General features: G+C 40.3%; 1 protein-coding gene across 7 annotated transcripts in view; it reads right to left on the reverse strand.

The window, feature by feature from the left end:
- The window catches only part of LSM14B (LSM family member 14B), a 31,396-nt gene that overhangs the window by 10,346 nt on the left and 2,090 nt on the right, over window positions 1-18,960 (reverse strand). The window contains exons 2-11 of one of the 7 annotated variants that reach the window (XM_043496063.1): window positions 13,682-13,845; window positions 13,104-13,239; window positions 12,489-12,605; window positions 10,075-10,242; window positions 9,820-9,897; window positions 8,803-8,964; window positions 8,465-8,615; window positions 6,581-6,757; window positions 6,157-6,180; window positions 709-4,578 (exon numbers count right to left, since the gene is read on the reverse strand). In XM_043496063.1, coding sequence (XP_043351998.1) covers window positions 6,586-6,757; window positions 8,465-8,615; window positions 8,803-8,964; window positions 9,820-9,897; window positions 10,075-10,242; window positions 12,489-12,605; window positions 13,104-13,239; window positions 13,682-13,845 — 1,148 coding nt within the window. In that variant the 3' untranslated portion in view covers window positions 709-4,578; window positions 6,157-6,180; window positions 6,581-6,585. Of the gene's footprint in view, window positions 1-708; window positions 4,579-4,785; window positions 6,181-6,580; window positions 6,758-8,464; window positions 8,616-8,802; window positions 8,965-9,819; window positions 9,898-10,074; window positions 10,243-12,488; window positions 12,606-13,103; window positions 13,240-13,681; window positions 13,846-18,960 lie in introns of those variants that run through there. The other 6 variants (XM_043496065.1, XM_038370141.2, XM_038370142.2 and 3 more) reach the window with 6 other exon arrangements.

Below are 18,960 nucleotides of genomic sequence, written 5' to 3' on the forward strand. Positions count from 1 at the left end.
GCTACAGCTCACTTCATCGGATGCATTCAGTGGAAAATACAGTGGGGAGATTTATATACACACACAGAGAACATGAAACATGTCACTGTGTGTATATAAATCTCCCCACTGTATTTTCCACTGAATGCATCCGATGAAGTGAGCTGTAGCTCACGAAAGCTTATGCTCAAATAAATTTGTTAGTCGCTAAGGTGCCACAAGTCCTCCTTTTCTTTTTGCGAATACAGACTAACACGGCTGCTACTCTAAAACATTATTTCCATCGACTTGAGAGTTCAAAACAAGACTCCCCTTGGTAAACCTTTTTGTAATATGACTGTCCTGCTCTTTTGTTGTGTGCTTTGATCAGCAGTGAAATAGTTGATATTTAAATTGTCGCGATCAACAATGCCTTGAAATTAATAGGGATAGCTCATACCTTTCTGAGTGCTATTATTTCAGGCTGTCTGCGGACTCTCAAACATCACTCCATCTACTGACTGTTCATATTTTTAAGGTTAATTTCAGGCCTCCATTATTTGTCTAAAGGAAAGTTTAGATTCTGTAGTATGAGTATTATTTCTCTAAAGTACAATAAACCAGCCTCCTGGGAGCCCTTTAGTGGGCCTCACAAGTATCTAAAGGGATGCTACCCAATTCATTTACACTAAATACCCCAACTGAGCACCCAAATGTTCTTGAAGCTTCTCAGACTTCTTCCTGGTGGGGCCCCTATTCTTGGGAACCTTAACTGGACAAATCCAGGACAGAGAACACAGCTCTCCTGAGGGGGAACAAAAAGCTCTCTGGCAAAGACTGGCATGGTTGGAGCTGGTTGAAAAACGTCTGTTGAAACATTTCCTCAATGCAAAATGGCTTTTTGACAACAGACATTTGTGCAAATTGATGACAAAAACAAATTCAGTTTTTTCAGGTTAGAATTTGTTTTGTGACAAGCATCCAAAAACAACAACAAAAAAAGCCAATAAAAGAAATCAAGGTTTTTCCTGTGGGGGGGAACGTAATTTCTTTACTAACTCTGCTCTAGAATCAGGAAAGGTGCCTTCCTCTGGCAAATGCTTTCCAAACCCCAGGCTGATGGATGGCAATAACCAGTACTGTCAGGGGGAAAAAAAAAAAAAAGATATGCCTGCAACATCATGTGCCTTCTCCCCCATCTCAAGACAGCCATATCTACTTTGATGGACCAAGATTATTATTTGTGTTACCTTAGTCCTAAAGGCCCCATTTGAGATCAGAGCTCTATTGCTGGATACTGTAGCTACATGTGAGAGTCTCTCTCCTGAAGAGCTAACAGTCTAAACAGACAAGCCAGACAACAGGGTGGAGAAACAGAAGCAGCAAGAGGGCAAGTGACTTGTGCAAGGTCACACAGCAGACCTGTGGTAGAGTTGAGAATAAAACCCAAGCTTCCTGAGTCCCCACTGCCCTACTATCCAACAGACCACAGATGTGGGGTAGGAATCAGAGAAATATCCCTAATCTGCCTAAAGGAGACCCTACAAGTGAGTGTCTGTTTTAGGGTCACTGCTAGAGAAATAGGCCTGATTTTCAAGTAGGTTCCTTGCATGTGAAGTTAAGGACCATCAAGGCAAGGAAAAGCTAGAAAGGAAACTAGGACACTTGGTCCCCTAAACCAGTATGCCCTCTTCTCCTGATCTCTGCCTTGACCCTGGCACGTGAGATGCAATGCCTGTCCAGTGAAGGACTGAAAGTCCCACACAGCAACCAATTGAGTCAGCTACTTGTAACATATGGCAAAGAGTAGCAATAAGCAAGGTTGCACGGTATGATTTGTGGAAGGAGGGTAGGGAGAAAGGCTCTTTCTGGAAAGCCAGCATAGCTGAGCCCTACAGTTTTGGGAGAGAATTTTTAACTAAGGTACCATGGCAGAATCTCTTACTTGCACCATGCAAGAGCTAGTGACCTTGCACAAGACTGCTTGACTTTCAGATCGTGACAAGTTGCTGCACCCTGTTAGGAAAACTGAACAAGTCAGGCACTGCAGTCAGAAAGTGTGATATTCCAAACCATTTATACAGATTCATTTCTCACTATGCAACTGCACCGTACAGTTACTGAGATATGAGTCAGGACATTAAAAACTATTGGCTGACCTAATTAATTGACTCAACAAAAGGCATCCCCTTAGGAGGTATTGGGCACCCTTTCTTCCGATAGATGTAAGCAAAGGTCATTATGGTACATATAACTTGGGACCACACCCTGACAGGAAGAGTTTTGCAAGATTTCTAATAAGTTTTATTTTCTCAGGTGGATACTTCAACCCCTCAAGCTTTTATGCTAGGATAATACATGTCAAATTAGGTTTTAAACCCTCAGTGTTTTTTCAGGCTATAGTTAGAACTAACATCAACTGCCAAGGTAGACATCTTGGTCAGCTCAGAGACTGAAGTTGGTATAAGTTATCAGAAACTGCCACGCTCAGCAACAATTTAGACTTTCAGAACATATGGTCCTTACTTCTCTCACTTACTAACTCATTACCTTTTTTTAATGTTGAAAACTTGTACTTCCCACACGTTTGACCATCAAGATCTAGACAACTCACAGGAGGTCTGAACCCCAACTGGTTCTTTAGAAAGGTAGTGTGTATATAAATATGCCATTAGTTTTTTTCTGAAACCTTGTAATGTTCTGAACTTGATAGTTTAATGAGATATGAGTATAGCTATGAATTTGTGTATAGAATACTATGTTCATGACTTATATTACAATTTCAAATACATCCTGCATCAGGGAGATGCTCTTCTCAACCCAGGTGCTTATGCAAATCTGGACAAGTAACAATGCATGGAACTACACAGGAGAAAACAAATGATGGGACATTACAGTTTATTTTTGGTGCAAGTTGCATGCATTTGCTTTTCCTTACTATTTCATCTTTGAATCTGTGATTTTTCTATTAAATAAACTTAGTTTATTTTTACCACAATCAGAGCTCTGGTGTACAAACTGCATGGAGTGTATCCACTAAAGTCAACTGGTAACCGGGGGTTGTTTTCACAGCTTTGAGGGTGATGAGCTAGAGAGGAAAAGTCTGAGTGCCAGGTAGTTAAGGACTGAGGAGACTTGGGACCATAAGGGCTGTTGGCCACTCTGCAAGGAATAACTAGGCTGCTGGAAGTCAGGTTCAGACCTTAATGCTTGTGGGCTGGCTACTGCAGTCAGGACTCAGAGCCATGGGAACATGGCATTAAGGCACCTAAAGTTACTAGGAAGGTGGCACTAGTCTAGATAATCCCCAAAATGTGTCCCCATGTACAATTAATAAGGAATAGAGCTGCTAGCTCATGCTTTGGGCATGTCTCTAATCCTCCTCCATCTTAGAAGAGACTCCCAACCCTCTTCATCTTTTTTTTTTTTAAATTAAAAAAAAGCTTGGTTTTAATATACACACTGCTGTAGGACTATCATTAGTTTAACTACTCACAGTGAATGGGGTAAGGACAGCTAGTGAAGCAATGCTCCTGAAATAGATACATTATGTTCTGTATAGGTTAGCTGTGGAAGAGGGGAAGCTGGTGCTAGGACTGTGCCTTAAATGATATGAAGGTAGGTATTAGCTATTGGAGTTATTAGCATGGTGTTGCTTAATGATGGCTAGCCTGACTGGAGAAGGTAGACACACAAGTGATAGAAGTAGAAACTGTCCAAAACCAGCACTTTTGCCTATGGATGAAACATCTAGTAAAATTAGTACTTTAAGCTCCTTAAGGCAGACAGCTGCAATTAATAGAATTCAGTAATCTTAGAATCTCCCCTCCTTTAAGATGGTTTTAATTCTAGAGCTGTAATACTGAAGTCTTCTAGCCCACTTTCTAATAAAAAACACAAGGAAGCTATGGCCAGCTGCATGACAATTAAAAGATATGCATTCGCATGTGCCCCAGAACAGGGTTTTGTTTTAAGTGTGTAGAGTAATTGGCTAGTAAGTAAAATAATCCATATGCTGTATTACACAACAGTAGTGTGTCAAATGTGTCAAATAATAAAGACACTAGTCTAACCACAAGGTGAAAGATTTAAATCAGAATAGAACTGACATGTGGATTCCCTCTTGAGACTATGGCATTTAGTGCTAAGAAATAAGTTTAGCATAAGCCACTCCAGGCCATTCATAGCAAAGTCCAGGGACCATGAGATACTTCTTCCCCTTACACAAGGCTTATGGAACTATTTCTTCATTCTTCAAGAGTTTTTATCATCTGGCAGGAGCCTCCCACTTCAGGGTATTTGCATCAAGATAGCTGAACACTTCAGGAGATCACTTATCAAGTTTAACCTCACAGGGAAAGGCAAAGGAGAAATCCATTAGATTCTATGTTAAAACACAGGGATATTTTATCACCAGTTGGCCCTCCTAGTAGTACAGAAAATAAGATCATTCAGCTGCTGCTTCTAATGGTTTCAGATGCATGATGCTCGGCCATTAGATGCTCCATCAAAGATGAACTGTAGTCAAACCGACTTTCCAAGGATAAGAAGTGCTGAAGTCTTCATTGCCACTGAAGCAAGGGAAGCAGCCATCCAAAATGAAGGGATAGAAATATGAAGTTGTGGAGGAAGTACAGATCTGTCGAGTGGTTTCATACAAATAAGTTACACACAATTCTAGCTGTGATTAACACTAAGCCCACCCTTCATTAGACACTACATCTCTGGTTTATTTCAGAGCAGAGGTTTCAGCCATTAAGCCACTGAGTAACACTCCTGCAAGCAACCAACTGTTAACCATTTATAGGGACAAAAACAGGAGAAGTGTTAAACATATACATGTTTATTTATTACAATTTACATTACTCCATAGCAATGGGGCAGCTCTGTTCTAATTCTTAACAATGAAGTCCTAACAAAAATAAATCCAAGCTTTTACAGTAACTCAGTTGATGCATAAACTAAAATTCTGGCTATGTAATGGGTTCAGTTATCAAAGTGCTTTTTCAACAAAATTCCCCATCATGAAAGGAACAAATGCCTATAACTAAGCTTAACCCACTTATTCATGCAAACAAGTTTATAACCCCTCCCCCCAATTTTCCCCACACCTCAACAAACAAAAACAACTATTTACAGTTTGGGGGGGTTAGAGAAAAATTAAAAACGCCCATCCGATAAGCTTCATTACATGGGTTCCCCTTCCTTAGTTTAGGGAAAGCAACATTTTATAGTGTTCCATCACAGAGCCTACTAGTGTACATAAAGCTGTTTGCAGTGTATACTGTTTACACAATCTGGTACTGTTGGGGGGCAATATGTCATAAGCCATTCCTCAAATTGCTCCTTTTGAGATGTTTCTCCACTTTTATTCTTGCTTAGTTTACAGGTAAGCTACTGCAAAAACATTTAACAGAGTATTTAACACTGCATGTAGGAGATCACTTGCTGTTCTAGCACTGTTTTAATGAGTGAGGATACACAGCATAGCACTCTCCCCTACATAGAGCCTGGCTAGTTAGAGGCTTTGGGCTCTTTCCTCCAAACAGGACTTCAGAGACAGCCCCAAGTGACTGATCTTGTGCCATTGCATGGAATCATGCAGTACCCCTGAAAGAATAGTGGACTTGCAAATAACTGTACAACTTTTTCCACTATCACATGATCAGCAGCCACCCAGTATTCCCAAATCACACTATACACAACCCCCTTCAGCAGTGGAAGTCTGTATTTCCAGACACCACATGGTATTGAAGTTATGCTGCCTTAATGAGCAATCAGCAGCAGCAGAGGGTACATTTGGCTGCTCAGAACAAACAAGTTAGCTGGTTTACTTCAAGTGAGCTTTGGTTCTGTTTTAAAGAAAGTTAAAATAGCATGATCTTCAGGGTACAGAAAGGGAGTTTTACTTTGTTTCAACTACAGCATCCTTTTAGAGTCCCAGAAAGAACCACCATATTTTAAGTTAGCCTGCACTTCAGAAAATAAAAAATAAAAAAAGACTCTAAAGATAATCCTGAACACATTCCCTCTTCCAAAAACATTCCAGCTCTTAGATGCTGGTTCAAATTAAGCTGAAGCCCAAAATACTAGTAGTACATGAACTTCTGTAATTGACTTTCAGACAGTAAACAAGGACTTGTTCTTATCCCACATTGGTGCAGCAGTTAGTTTTCATCCTATATACATAATTTTCAACTTCATGGCAGAGGAATTTAGAGCCTGCAGAGAAAGAGAGAGTATTGGGTATCAAATAAAGGAGACCAATCCCACCTCTTTCCCATCTCTGCCCATAGAAACACCAATCCGAGATTAGTTCCCCTAGTCAAGCTATACTTGCTCAACCAAAACACAAAACACCGAGATTGCATTTGCATTCCATTATCTTGGAGGAAGGCAAGAGCCACTTTTATTCAGACTTGGTCAGAATGTCAGCCCCAGCAAAGAACAACCATGAGTGGCATGATGATGATATTAAGACTGCTCTATCCAGATCCCACCTGATATGAAGAAAGCATGAAAGGTGCATCCATAAGGAATCACCTTAGGTCTGTTTGCAAAACTAGCAGCCAAGGTAAAAACTGAACAGATATTTAGACACAGCATTTGCTACAAAACTTGCCTCCATTACACTCTTCCAGTACCAGCTCTGTGAGTTGTTTGGTTTCGCCGTGCTGCTCCACTTCCCCTTCCACCTCGAAATCCACCACGAAAGCTACGTCCACGAAGAAACCTGCCAGACACGCCAAATGTCTCTGTATTAAGCTTCCTTTCTTCAGCCCATGTTGTACGCCTGGAACTGAACAAGAATCAAGCATGAACATTATTCAGAAGATCGTTTTGGGGGAAGTCCATACCACTTGGGCAGGAGTGAGGAACTCATTTTACAGAGCTCTAGAAAGCCTGATGTACTGCAATCTTTCTCTGCACCCTTACTCGAGTCACATATTAAGTGATAGCTCAATTGTCATCTTGTTAGTTACCATTTCACTCCAACTGGAAGCTGGAACCACAAGTGCCTTAAAGGGACTAAACAGTCCTGTTTCCAGTAGTGCTGCAGTACCCTCCACATGTTTTCCTGAAATGCTATTGGTACTTTTAGAGCAATTAAGATCTACCAAATTTCAGTCATGACAACCAGGAAAGGAGAAACTGTTTTAGACCAGCTTTAGTAACTAGAAAGCACTAGATTCCTCCTTCCCCACAAAAATGGTAACTCTATATCACTATACAGAGACAGGATTACATTTCCTAGTTCCACTTCAACAAATGAGATCATCAAAATTGAGCTTGAGTGCTGACACAGATAGATCCTTCACTTAAGTAAAGTCTCAGTTTAAAGATTCAGAATTACAGCAGTCCCTAGAATCAATCAAGATCAGGGCTGTTGTCCAAGCTGTACAAGAACAGTTTCTGAACTCAGGAGCTTGCAGCCTAAATAAGGGGAAAAGAGGCTGCAAGGAAACGGCTGAAGTGATTTGCCTAAAGTCCACACAAATTCAGCAGCAGAGCCTGGATTAAAGTATTAGAGGTCTGACTTCTACAATAGAGCTCTACTTTAGACCTTGCCACCCATCCCCTGCAAGAGAGAAAGATGTACATTGATTACTTTGCACAATTTATATAGAAAGAAAAATAGAGTGCAATTAGTGACTTAGAGGGATAAAAATGCAACTGGTAGCCAAGGAAGTGCAGCATACAGTAATGGGAGAGGAGGGGGTTTAGAACTTCAGAAACAATCTAGGACAATCTAGCCACCACCTGTCTGTAAGGAGACAGGAATGGATAGGTGACCAGGGGATTAATATTTTAAAACCCAGGATAATTTTTTTTAAATAGACATTTAAGCGACATGGATAGTTTAGAGCAAATGTTTTAAATAAAATCCTTAAATTAAGGAATTATCTTTAGGAAATCCTAATGGAAGCATGGAACAGCTTGGATTTAGACTTTCCCCTACAAACACTGCAGCACTTGTGCATGGAAGAACAGCAAGCAACTCCATAGTCTTAACGGAACAGATTCAGGCTTGGAGGACAAATGGTAAAGACTAAGCGGAAAAAATTGTGTAAAGAAGTTAAGGATATTTTAAAACAGTTTCTAGAATGTCTAAAAGATATTGTAGTTATGATATTCCAATAGTTCACCATCTGGATGTCTTGTGTTCACATCTGATATGCCAAAAGCTTTAAACTCAGATGTGAACAAGCGTTAGGTCAAGTGAATTCCCCCCCCAAAACAAACCAAGACTGCAATTTGTTCTAAGATCAGATATCACTATTTGAAAGTTTAGTAGTGTCTAGTGAGCTGTCAAATTCTGTGGCCACATGCCTTTCAAAGGCCTGGTTATTGATCATCCAAAACTGAATAGAAGCAGCCTTTCAAGATGCAGAGTTTCATTTATCCACATTCCTATAAAGGGCTAGGCATCACCTAACATAGAATCTCTAAGATACTGCCTGCACTAAGGGGCATAAGACAGGCTGAGCTTCAGAAAGCTAATTACCTGGATTTTAGTTCTGAAGAGATGTTGTCAAAGAAAGACTTTGATTTATCATAATAGCAATTGGGTCCAAGGAGGTCTTCATCTGCATTGCCATCATTCTGAGTTGCTACTCCAGGATCACTCTTTTCTTCCCCTGCCTCAGCTTTGTCATCTGAAGATAGAAGATTAATTACACACCTCCTTGCTGCGTACCGAAGAGCCATCAGTTTTCTTGCTCCTTCAAACTAGATTGAGATTCTTCCTATTTTAATCAATCATGTAATTTCTCAGAGCAAGAGGTTGTCTATATGCCATCCTTAAAATTATCAAATGTAAATGGCTTTACTAAAGACACAAACCTTTAAAGTTCAGTTTCTTCTTGAATTCTTTATCAAGTTCCTCTCTGTTGAACTGTGCATTTGCACTTTCAAAATCAAAGTCACCTTCAAACTTTATTGTGTTTTCCTTCACTGTGGCTGGTCTATTTTGTCCTCTAGAACGATTTCTGGTTCTCCTGTTTCCTGAAAGCAGGAGAGTTTAAACACTTGGTAACGCGTAGGAAGGTTAATGACTTGGTCAAGGCCAGAGAAAACCAGGATTAGAACTCAGGAGTTTCTGGCTTCCAGTCCTGTGATTATGCCACACCTCTTTGAAAGAGACGTCTGATCTTCACTGTAGAAACACATTATAGCAATACTTTTAACATCCAAGAATGTTTTCCAAAAAGTTAGTCTTACTGTTAAGTTAGATGACTACAGCCAATTTTCCCTGCCAGCGTTGCATTCAACTACTATAAAGATAATGCCAAGCAGTCTGTGGTGAAAAAACTAAACAATTAAAGTTTCCCATGGAATCTGAAGGAATTTCACCCATAAATCCACACACACTGGGATATGTACAGATTTCAGGAAACCCACACAAGGCTGGAACCAGTTACATGGTTTTCTACAATACATGAGGAAGATAACTTAGATAAGCTGTGATAACATGGTCTGGCTGGTTATGGCTACCTCAATTCCCTTTTGAAGATCCTTACACAGCATGAGGGGTAGCCTGTGTAAAGACAACACTTTATAGCAAGTTTACGTGAGTATACCTGAGTTTCAGGGGAGATGCAACAGAGAGCAATTCTCCCCTGGTATGTTCTCTATGGCTCTGCAACGTTTTTGTAGAAGAACCTCTGGAGCTAAGGAAGCATTACTTCAGCATACCTGAATGTTCTTTTGGCTGTGTTTTGTTCAGTGTGCCCCCTTTATTTTACTTATTAACATGGTGCTGCCCATAAGCATCTTATGTTAACCATTATTCTCAATTATATGAGCAGAGAATTGGAATTCTATATGGCAGTTTGCATGTTTAAGGTCAAGTTAGCCTACCTGATCTTCTCCTTTGAGGTCTTCTGTTTTCATCATTCACCTGGCCCTGAGTTTGCACAGGTGGTGGCTGAACTGTATCTACAGCAAACAGGGAAAGGAAGACTGTTTATAACCCAAGCATACAAGAACAAAGTTGCTTACCTTAGAAGTTGAAAATTAACTCATCAAGCAGGCTTAAGGACTGTTCTAAATTACTTCAACATTTTTCTGAAGGAAGCTCTACCAAATACCCATTTGAAAACAAGACTTGTATACCATTTGTCTTACTACTTTGTGGAATCTGCCGACCATTCCGTTGGATCCCAGAAACTACTTTTGCTGGGGGTGGCTTTTTTTGATTCATGTTATCAACTGGACCCGTCTGAACAGCCTGTTCCACCATGGGACTTTTGCGTATTTGGTGAACCAATGGGAAGCCAGCACCTGGAAAAACAAGGGTTATTACAATAACTAGTTTTTAGTTGCATTCTAGAAGCACTGCATGCAAGCAATATGCCAACATTGTTTTTGATCATGGAGGTAGATGGGGGTTCAGGAGCAGATTTAACAATACCTGCGCAGAACCTCCTAGGCACTTCCATTATTCTGCTATGGGGGTTTGGCATGTGTCACTACACATTTGAGTAAGTGTTGGCATACAACTTTTGCCCCATGAGCTCAGGGCCATAAACCAAGTCAACAATTTCACTCTTGAAGAATGCAAAGTTAATTACTACTATAAAGGAGCAAATTGGTAAGGACAAAGTTTATACATATCAAATTAGGAAGTCGTTATATATGCAATAAGCTTCCAAAACGTACAAATTCCCATTTCTCTTCATTAGGTATTCTTGTTTGTGTATGATTTTACAGAGCAAGTATATTTTTTAGCTAAAAGAAGCTTGCTTCAGACTTTTCCTGAAAGTGCTTCGTTTTCAAAGTAGTTGAGTGTCTCAATGCGCATAACCTTTACTGCATCAATAGCTTGGTCTTACAGTACACAGCTTTTTGATAAGCAGAACCAGATTAACATGACATCCGTGTCAGATCTATTGTTAAAATAAATGTTTAATGGCTCTAGTAGTTATGGTCCATCAAGTACAAGTCACATTTACATGCATTTGGAAGTCCTTCCATAAGGACACTACATCAAGTAGTTGGGTATTGTTAAAAAACAACCAAGAAAACCCAGAAACAAGTTGAAACTAGTCCAGTCTCTCAATATTGCCTAGATATTAAAGCATACAGTACAGGAGTTAGAGGGTAACATTTCAACCTTAACCAAGCTCCTGGACTTTTGTTTCAAGACTTTTTTTATACTATGACACATTTAGGAATGTATCTTGATGGTGTGAAGTATAACAAGCCATATTGGAAAGTCAGAATCAGTGTTCAGACAAATACTCATTCCCTATGGTTGCAAAGAAGTTAATGTTTGGTACTTTGAGACATCACACACTTAATTCTTTATACGAACATAAAATCTGATCAACAGAATGTTAGGTAGTTTTGCATAAGAGAGGATAGAGATATTTGCTTCATGCAACTGGTTCAGTTTAAGATCAAGAAATGCATTACACTAGTACACAAGCCAAGCCATTGCTTATTTTAGTGCATCCTGAATCTGCCTTCTATTTCTAGGATTCTCTATTGTGCCACATACTAATCTAGTATAAACTTAAGACTTTCACAAGAAGAAACCAGAAATACCCTTAGAGTATGTCCAGATATTAAGCTTTCCCAGTAGTTACGATCAGCAGGCAGCACTTTGAAGCTTACTTTAGTTGGATCTTTGATATGGTTCAGAGAGATAGAGATGGGCCAAAAAGAGGGGGGAGCTACACACATGCATACTTTCCAACTTGACCCAAGCATTTTTTAAGTGTAGATTATAAGATTCATGACAGCTACCTACACATGTGGATTGTGCCCACATTTGCACTAAAAACACTGCAAAGCTCTTCAACCTAGTTTTCCCCTGAACCTACTTTTGAACTGGATTCAATCTAGTGCATAAAATTTAAGATTAAGCAACTGTCACGTCTTAACTCAGATATGATAGTTTCCATGAATCCAGATGGTCAAACAAGAGGTTCGATCAGTAAAGCATGAATACTGCATTCATGGCCCATGTTAAGTGTGGAATGCATTCAGAAATTCCTCTCCAATAACAAATGGGAGAAGGCACTAGCATGTAGCCTTAAGGACCTAGCTAATTAGCAGTTACCCCACAACTTAGTATCATTATAGCCCTACCTAGAAACAAAATTTGTATCTGTGGATATCCAGAGATATATAGCAGATATCCACAGATTTGTAGGCCTCTAAGCATCATTCTTTCCTCTACAGAAAGAGAAGGTCCACTTCATGCCATTCTGTAAGTTGGCAATAAATATCTATTAGTATGTCCCAACAAGCAAACATCTTCTGCAGCCAGCCGTCCCTGTGAAGACTAACCACTATCTTGTACTTGTTCTCCTTCCCCAGCCTGCCAATCAATTCTTCTAGAGTAGCAGTAAGCCAGAGTGCTAACAAATGGTAAACAAAGCAAGAACTAAGAACGATGTATCCATTTTGCTATAGTTACACATAAGTACTGTCATTTTGAGAGGGTTAACAAGCAGAACAGAATGTTTTGCAAACACCATGCAGGTTCTTCCAAATATTTAGAGTCCTCAAACTGCTGTTACCCTTGGAAGAGAGCTGATGTGGCTCGGAAGACATGTCAGGCTCTGAAACAGGTTGTGGAGACGGAGAAGAGCTAGGGCTGGAAGCAGCTGCTGATGTTGGAGGGCTTACCAATTTCTCTAAAGAGACAGAGGGGAGAGGAGAAAGCAAAAAAGGTACACAAATAAGGCGAGGTAGTTGAGACACTGAGGACTTGGAAAGAGATACAAGAAGTTACCTAGAATAGTATTGAGATGCTACACATTTGGAGACAATTTTCTTTACCAGAGTGTAGTATATGCAGGGCATCTTAAACTAGAAAGAGACTATGTCCTCATTAAGTCAATAACCAAATGTTTAAGCTTATATACATACTTTCAAACAGATGCTAGTAGACTCATACTGTTCTTACTGTCCTCAAACACACACACACACACACCCCCACCCCTTAATTTAAAGATTTTTTTAGAATGAAGCCTCATTTCATAAGGCTGTTTGCTTTAACTGCTGACAGAGGATACAAACAGTCAATTCAGAAAGTGTAGTTATTAGTAACACTAGGACACAAACCATTGTGAAACCACGCCTTAAAGACGGGGGTACAATTTCAAAGAGTACATCTTCAAGCTTTTACTCACCTAAACCTAATGAAGCTGCATATTGCTGGCTAAGTAAAGAGCTGGCAGCAAGCTGGCTGTAGGGTTGCATACCTCTAAATGGACTATAAGGCACGTGTGGCTGGAAGGATGATGTAGAGGCAGAGCCCAGTGAAGACTGCATAACAAGATAATAGTGTAAGTACATTTTTACTGACTACCCAGCAGTTTCTGAACTCTTGTATTTCCTGTTTCCCCACAGTCCTTCCAGTGGGGGATTTAGTGCTTTTAAGGTACTAAAAGTAACAAGATTGTTTAAAATGTAAGTTTATTTATGAAAATATTTAAATATTTACTGTGGTGATTTCACCTGGGTCTATTAAAATCTGGACTGCTTACCAGGTTTTCAATGCTGCAATACTTTGGCCACAAAGACTGAGGGGAAGTATTGGGTTGAAAACCAGTGTTTCCACTTGAATTATGAAACTTCTTGGAAACATTTACACTGACCTTCAGTTTTGTAACACCATCTTTATAACCTGAAGACTTTAGGTCAAGCTTTGAACTACTAGTATATTGCCTCAAAACTTTCTACCATCATTTAAAACTGAAATTCTTACTTGGACAATGGCAGGATCCTGAGGCAGAGTATGTTGAGCTTTAGGAGGTTCACATACAGTAATGTCTTTGATGTCACTTCCCCGGAAAATTATGTATTCATAAATCTCTTCTCTTGGAGGAGCAGGTCTGTCTGTGGGACGGTCTTCAGTACCAAATGACCGCACTTCAGCATTTAAGAGAGAAAGTAGTAGATATTAGCCTCTACCATTACTGCAACTTATTTCTCCAGCACTATATAGTTTCAGGTGAAGTTTAGCTTTATGCCACAGCAAAGGGCATGTACTCAAGGCTCTAAGTATCCCTACTATATTTTTTTAAAAATATACACACACACCCCTGCCCCCCCCCATAAATCAGGTCACATAGAACAAACTCCTCCTGACCCCCCCACACATCTGATTTTTCTAAAGCCCACCTCAGCAGTAGTCTATGTAAACAGGTGATTCTTAAAGTCAATGACTTGGGCTATTTTGTATTGATGAAGTCTGTTTCTAAGGTGAGCTGCCACCGCCCCCTTACCCAAGGCTGCTCTACCGTCAGCCTCCTCTTAAACTGGGGATCTAGCTTGAGTTCTTCCAATCACCACAACTGTGACAGAATAGCACAAGAGGAGCCATCTCAAGCAGCAAGGTCCCAACTACAGTTACATCTCAGCTTGATCCTGCAGCCACAATTTGGGGAATCTGACAAAAGCAAAGGAGAACTAGATTCACAGAACACCTAGGAACAGCAGCTCCCTTATAGCCTTTAGTCCAGTGGTTTGGGTACTCACCTGGGCTGTTCTTACAACTGTCACTGGGATAGGGAAAAAGTGAGGACAACTCTCATCTGGTGGTTAATGCACTCACCTAGAACGTGAGATATTCAAGTTCTAGTTCCTGCTCCAATAACTAGTTTCTTTATTAAAAAAAGTGAACAGCTGCAACACAGGAGACTGACAGGTTTCAGAGTAGCAGCCATGTTAGTCTGTATCTGCAAAAAGAGAAGGAGTACTTGTGGCACCTTGGAGACTAAAATTTGAGCATAAGCTTTTGTGGGCTACAGCTCACTTCATCGGAGGCATGCATCTGATGATGTGAGCTGTAGCTTATGAAAGCTTATGCTCAAATAAAGGTGTTACTCTAAGGTGTCACAAGTACTCCTTTTCTTTTTGCAGACACAGACTGAGAAAGCCTCATATCAGAATCTGTCATAGCCCAGTGGCAAGGGTACTGGCCTGTAATGTGGAAGAGAAGTTAAAATCTCTCCTCCTACCCTACAAGTATTTTGTGACACTAGTTTTCCTTTGCTTTTGGCAAAATGCCTCCCCCACAAAAAGTCACGTATAGCTGAAACAAAACATTTTGTTTTGACATTATCAAGATGAAGTTTTTTTAATTACTTGGTCAAAACTATTTGATGAACTCAGCACAAATTCATTAATACTTGTGGTCAATCCAAAATTGTTTTTCATAAAAAAAAAGATTTCACCCAGCTCTAGTCCCACTCCATTTAAAGCTTTATAGAGTTGAAACCATGACCTTATATTTAATTTAGTTTTTCAAGAAAGTGTGGTAGGTACAGGTAAAGCACAAGTTAATGCACATTATTCACCTCTCTCCACTCCCAGAGCTGAATGCCATTCATTTCAGGATTAATACATATACAGCCTGCCTTACACCTTAAGCAAAGAACTCAAACACAATTGAACTTCATTTTGTGAACACTGAGCTATCACTAAACTGCAAAGTTGCACTGAATGGATTTCTAGATTTGCGGTTTCTTGAAGCACAGACTAAGATGTTGCTTGTATTTGAGCAGGACTAGTGTCAGTCACATTCTCCTTACAGGTCAATGCAGAGCACTACATTATGTGGCACATCCTTGGAACAGGGCTAGGACACTAGTAACTGATTAATGCTCCTCTCTGTTCCAGCACTGCTGAGCCTGCAAAAGCCTTTTAAGCTACTTCAACATCAAAAGCTAGGGGTGCGATTCTCCTGATTGTGTATTCATGCACATGCTAGTTCTCAGTGAGCTAGCACAAGTATAAATAGCAGTGTAGCCACAGTAGCATGGGAAGAGGATGCACAGCTTGGCCATGCCAAGTACATACCCACCTGTTCCAGGCAGGTTCATATTTGGCACAGCTCAGCGGTGTCCACTGCCATTACCAGAGCTACTGCAGCTATGCTATTAATACTCACGCTAGCTCAATGAGTGTTAGTGCAAGCATGTGCACATAAGTGGGGGGGAGAAAGAATCACACCTCTAGCTTGTAGTGTGGACATTGTGTGGGGGGGCACGTTAAAACTGAAGCAAAGGGCTGAATAGCAAGATTCTACTTTATACTTCTCTCATGCACTATTCATGCAATTTGGACACTTGTTATGCAGCAAAATTTTGCTATCTACAATGGATCTTCATAATATTAGTACAAGCTAGAGATTTTGTATTTTTCATACTCAGGAAGAGCAACTGAGACCTCTTATCTCATCCGATCTAACACCTTATAAAAACTGACTGCTTGTCCACTTCCAGAGACAGTCTCAAACACAAGTGTTTTCAACTTAATCCCAGCATATCACTGAACTCTTGTTTATGTTTAGCATCTAACAAAGTATGGTATGTCATCCACCTTTTCTAAATGTAAAAGCCAGAGACCACGCTAGACAAAGTGGTGACAATACTGTAGCTTGATGCTGACAATCTAGCTAATTATCAGCCAGCATCACATCTTCCCTTTTTTAGGAAAAGCTGTGGAGAGAATTCATTATCTAGATGCCTTTGATCACCTTAACCCTTGATCAATAGGGCTCTAGACTGGTACAGTGAGTCTTGTGATGGATGAAGACTAGGTGTCCCATCAGGCATTAGATCAGCTGCCTCTGATACAGCTGATTTACAGCCTGAATTGTTGTCTCACCAGTTAACCTTAGCAGAATAGACAGTGCTGCTTGTCAGTGGCTTTCTTCCTTTCTCAGATGGCTCTCAAGAGATAGTTGTAGGAAACTGCTCCTCTTCCCTCAGAAGCAGTGAGGAGTGCTGCAGGGTGCCATTTGTCACCTTCTTATTCAATGTGTATATGGAGCCATATTTGGAACAGGGAGCAGAACTTTCAATAGACTGATGAAACTCATCTGTACATCTGTCTTGTCCAACTCTGCTCATGCAATTCTGTACCTAATCTGGTGTTTAGCTGAAACTGGAGCATGGATGAGGGCAAACTGACTGATGCTCAATGCACGTTAAGAGGTGATGATGGACTGGGGAAGCAGCCAGAGGGAACATCAATAATTCTGAGTAATGCAGTAACCCAGGCAGCTTTTTACCATCTGCAGCTAACTAGAAGGCTGCAACCCTTCCTTTCAGATTTGTACTTTGCCACTGTTTTCCATGCATTTGTTATGTCAAGATCAGACTACTGCAATGCATTCTACATGGGGCTATACGTACCAGGGCCTGTAGCTGGTGCAGAACACAGCAGCTTGCTTACTAAGCGGGGCATCTCACTGGGAGTATATAGTACAAGAGCTTTGGGATCTGCACTGGCTGCCCATCAGGCTCCAGGTGGAGTTTAGGCTTTTACACATCAAAACACATTAAAGGGCCCGAGACCAGTCTATCTGAGGGATTGCCTCCCTCCCCATGCCATACTATTATATGCACAGTCAGCAGGGGCTACCCAAGGTGGATCGCCTCAGAGAGGTAGCAGCTTGCAGGGTGTTCTGTGATAGCCCCAAAACTCTAACTTGCTCCTCCCTTGGTCTGAAATAGCCTGAATGTGGTGACCTTCCAGGCACACTGCAAAAGAAATGTCAGTTTTTAGAGAAAATTGAGGGGCTACATCCCAAAATGATAAGGGGGTGCAAAAGTTTCTACAGATGTCTGGGTTAGTTCCTGCTGACATGATTTCTGTACTGCTGAGATCTTACTGCTCTAAAATGATAGGACACCTAGGACATTGGACAGAAGTCTGTTATTGCAAGTCTTTTAAATTGACATTGCTACATTTGCTAGTTATCTGCAATTTGAGAGATTCTGTAAGAGTTCAAAATGCTTCTCTACTTCTCCAAACAAATCAATGTCTTATTTATGAGCTACACTTCTGTCACAATGGCATGTGTCTAAGTATGACTGCAGCACTATTATTGTGGTAAGGCATCAGAAACCACTTTTGACATAAATCCTGTAGTTTAAGAAATCTTAGTCTCCGCTCAAAAGCAAAATTTGATTTCAAAAACTTATAAAGTAGCATTTTAACAATGGAATATGAATCTGCCAGTTAAGAAATTAAGTTACAACACAGATGCCAATATGCTGCAGGCAGTGCACCAAATTAAAAAAGTGACCAACATCCAAAATACTTTAAGACTTATAGATTTCTAAGGCAAACAGCATGCATTTCCCCCCCACTAATTTAATACATATGAAGACATTCTTCTAGTCGCGGTCCTGTGAAAGGCACTCACTCCACTTAAGCACTGAAGTAGTGAATGCTAGGTGGAAAACAAAGGCTACAGAGGAGACTGCTGCATCCCACTCATTACAAAGGAGGCTCTGAATCACCAGTGTAGATAGGACATAGGTAAAGAAATTGCATTTGTGTGTGTGTGTGTATAGATATAGATATAGATATGGATGCTAGGATCCCCGCTTAAAGGGCAAAGCAGCCATAGCCCTGCTGTTCTAGTTGACAGACAGCCTTGTTGGCATCCAAATGAATTCCATTCTCTTCTCCTAGCTTCCTTACATACAATATGTTAACTCAGGCTTTGTAAAGCATGTGATGAAGTACATAGTGTTAGACACATGCATGCTTATATGGAGGTAAATCCTGATCAGCTACATCTCATTTGAAATTATTCAGATATCCGAAATTCAAAAAACTAATTTTAAGTAGGTTACAAATGTCCAAGTTAGATTTTCTTTATCCGCAATTCAGCACATAGGAATTGTGGACCAGGAAAGACTGCCTAGATCCCCTGAATACTTCCTAGTATGATAAGATGAGGCCCTTGAATCTGATGCAGTAAGACATTGCTAGTGGAAGGATTAAAGTTTGAGAGACAGGAGGAGTTCAATGATTTTAGAAGAAACATTTTCAACAGACTGGAGAAGAAGTAATAGCAAGGAAAGTTAGACATGACAAAGGGCAAAGTCTTTTCCCCTATTAGGAAAATGAGGAGAGGGTAAAATGTGAAGATAGAGAAAGCAACAAAACTAAAAGATACAAGGCAGAGAAGAAAGAAGAAAACCAAAGCTTACACTGAGATAGGAGACTGGGAATACAAGGAGG

The sequence above is a fragment of the Dermochelys coriacea genome, chromosome 13 (assembly GCF_009764565.3).
Source record: "Dermochelys coriacea isolate rDerCor1 chromosome 13, rDerCor1.pri.v4, whole genome shotgun sequence".
NCBI lineage: Eukaryota > Metazoa > Chordata > Testudines > Dermochelyidae > Dermochelys > Dermochelys coriacea.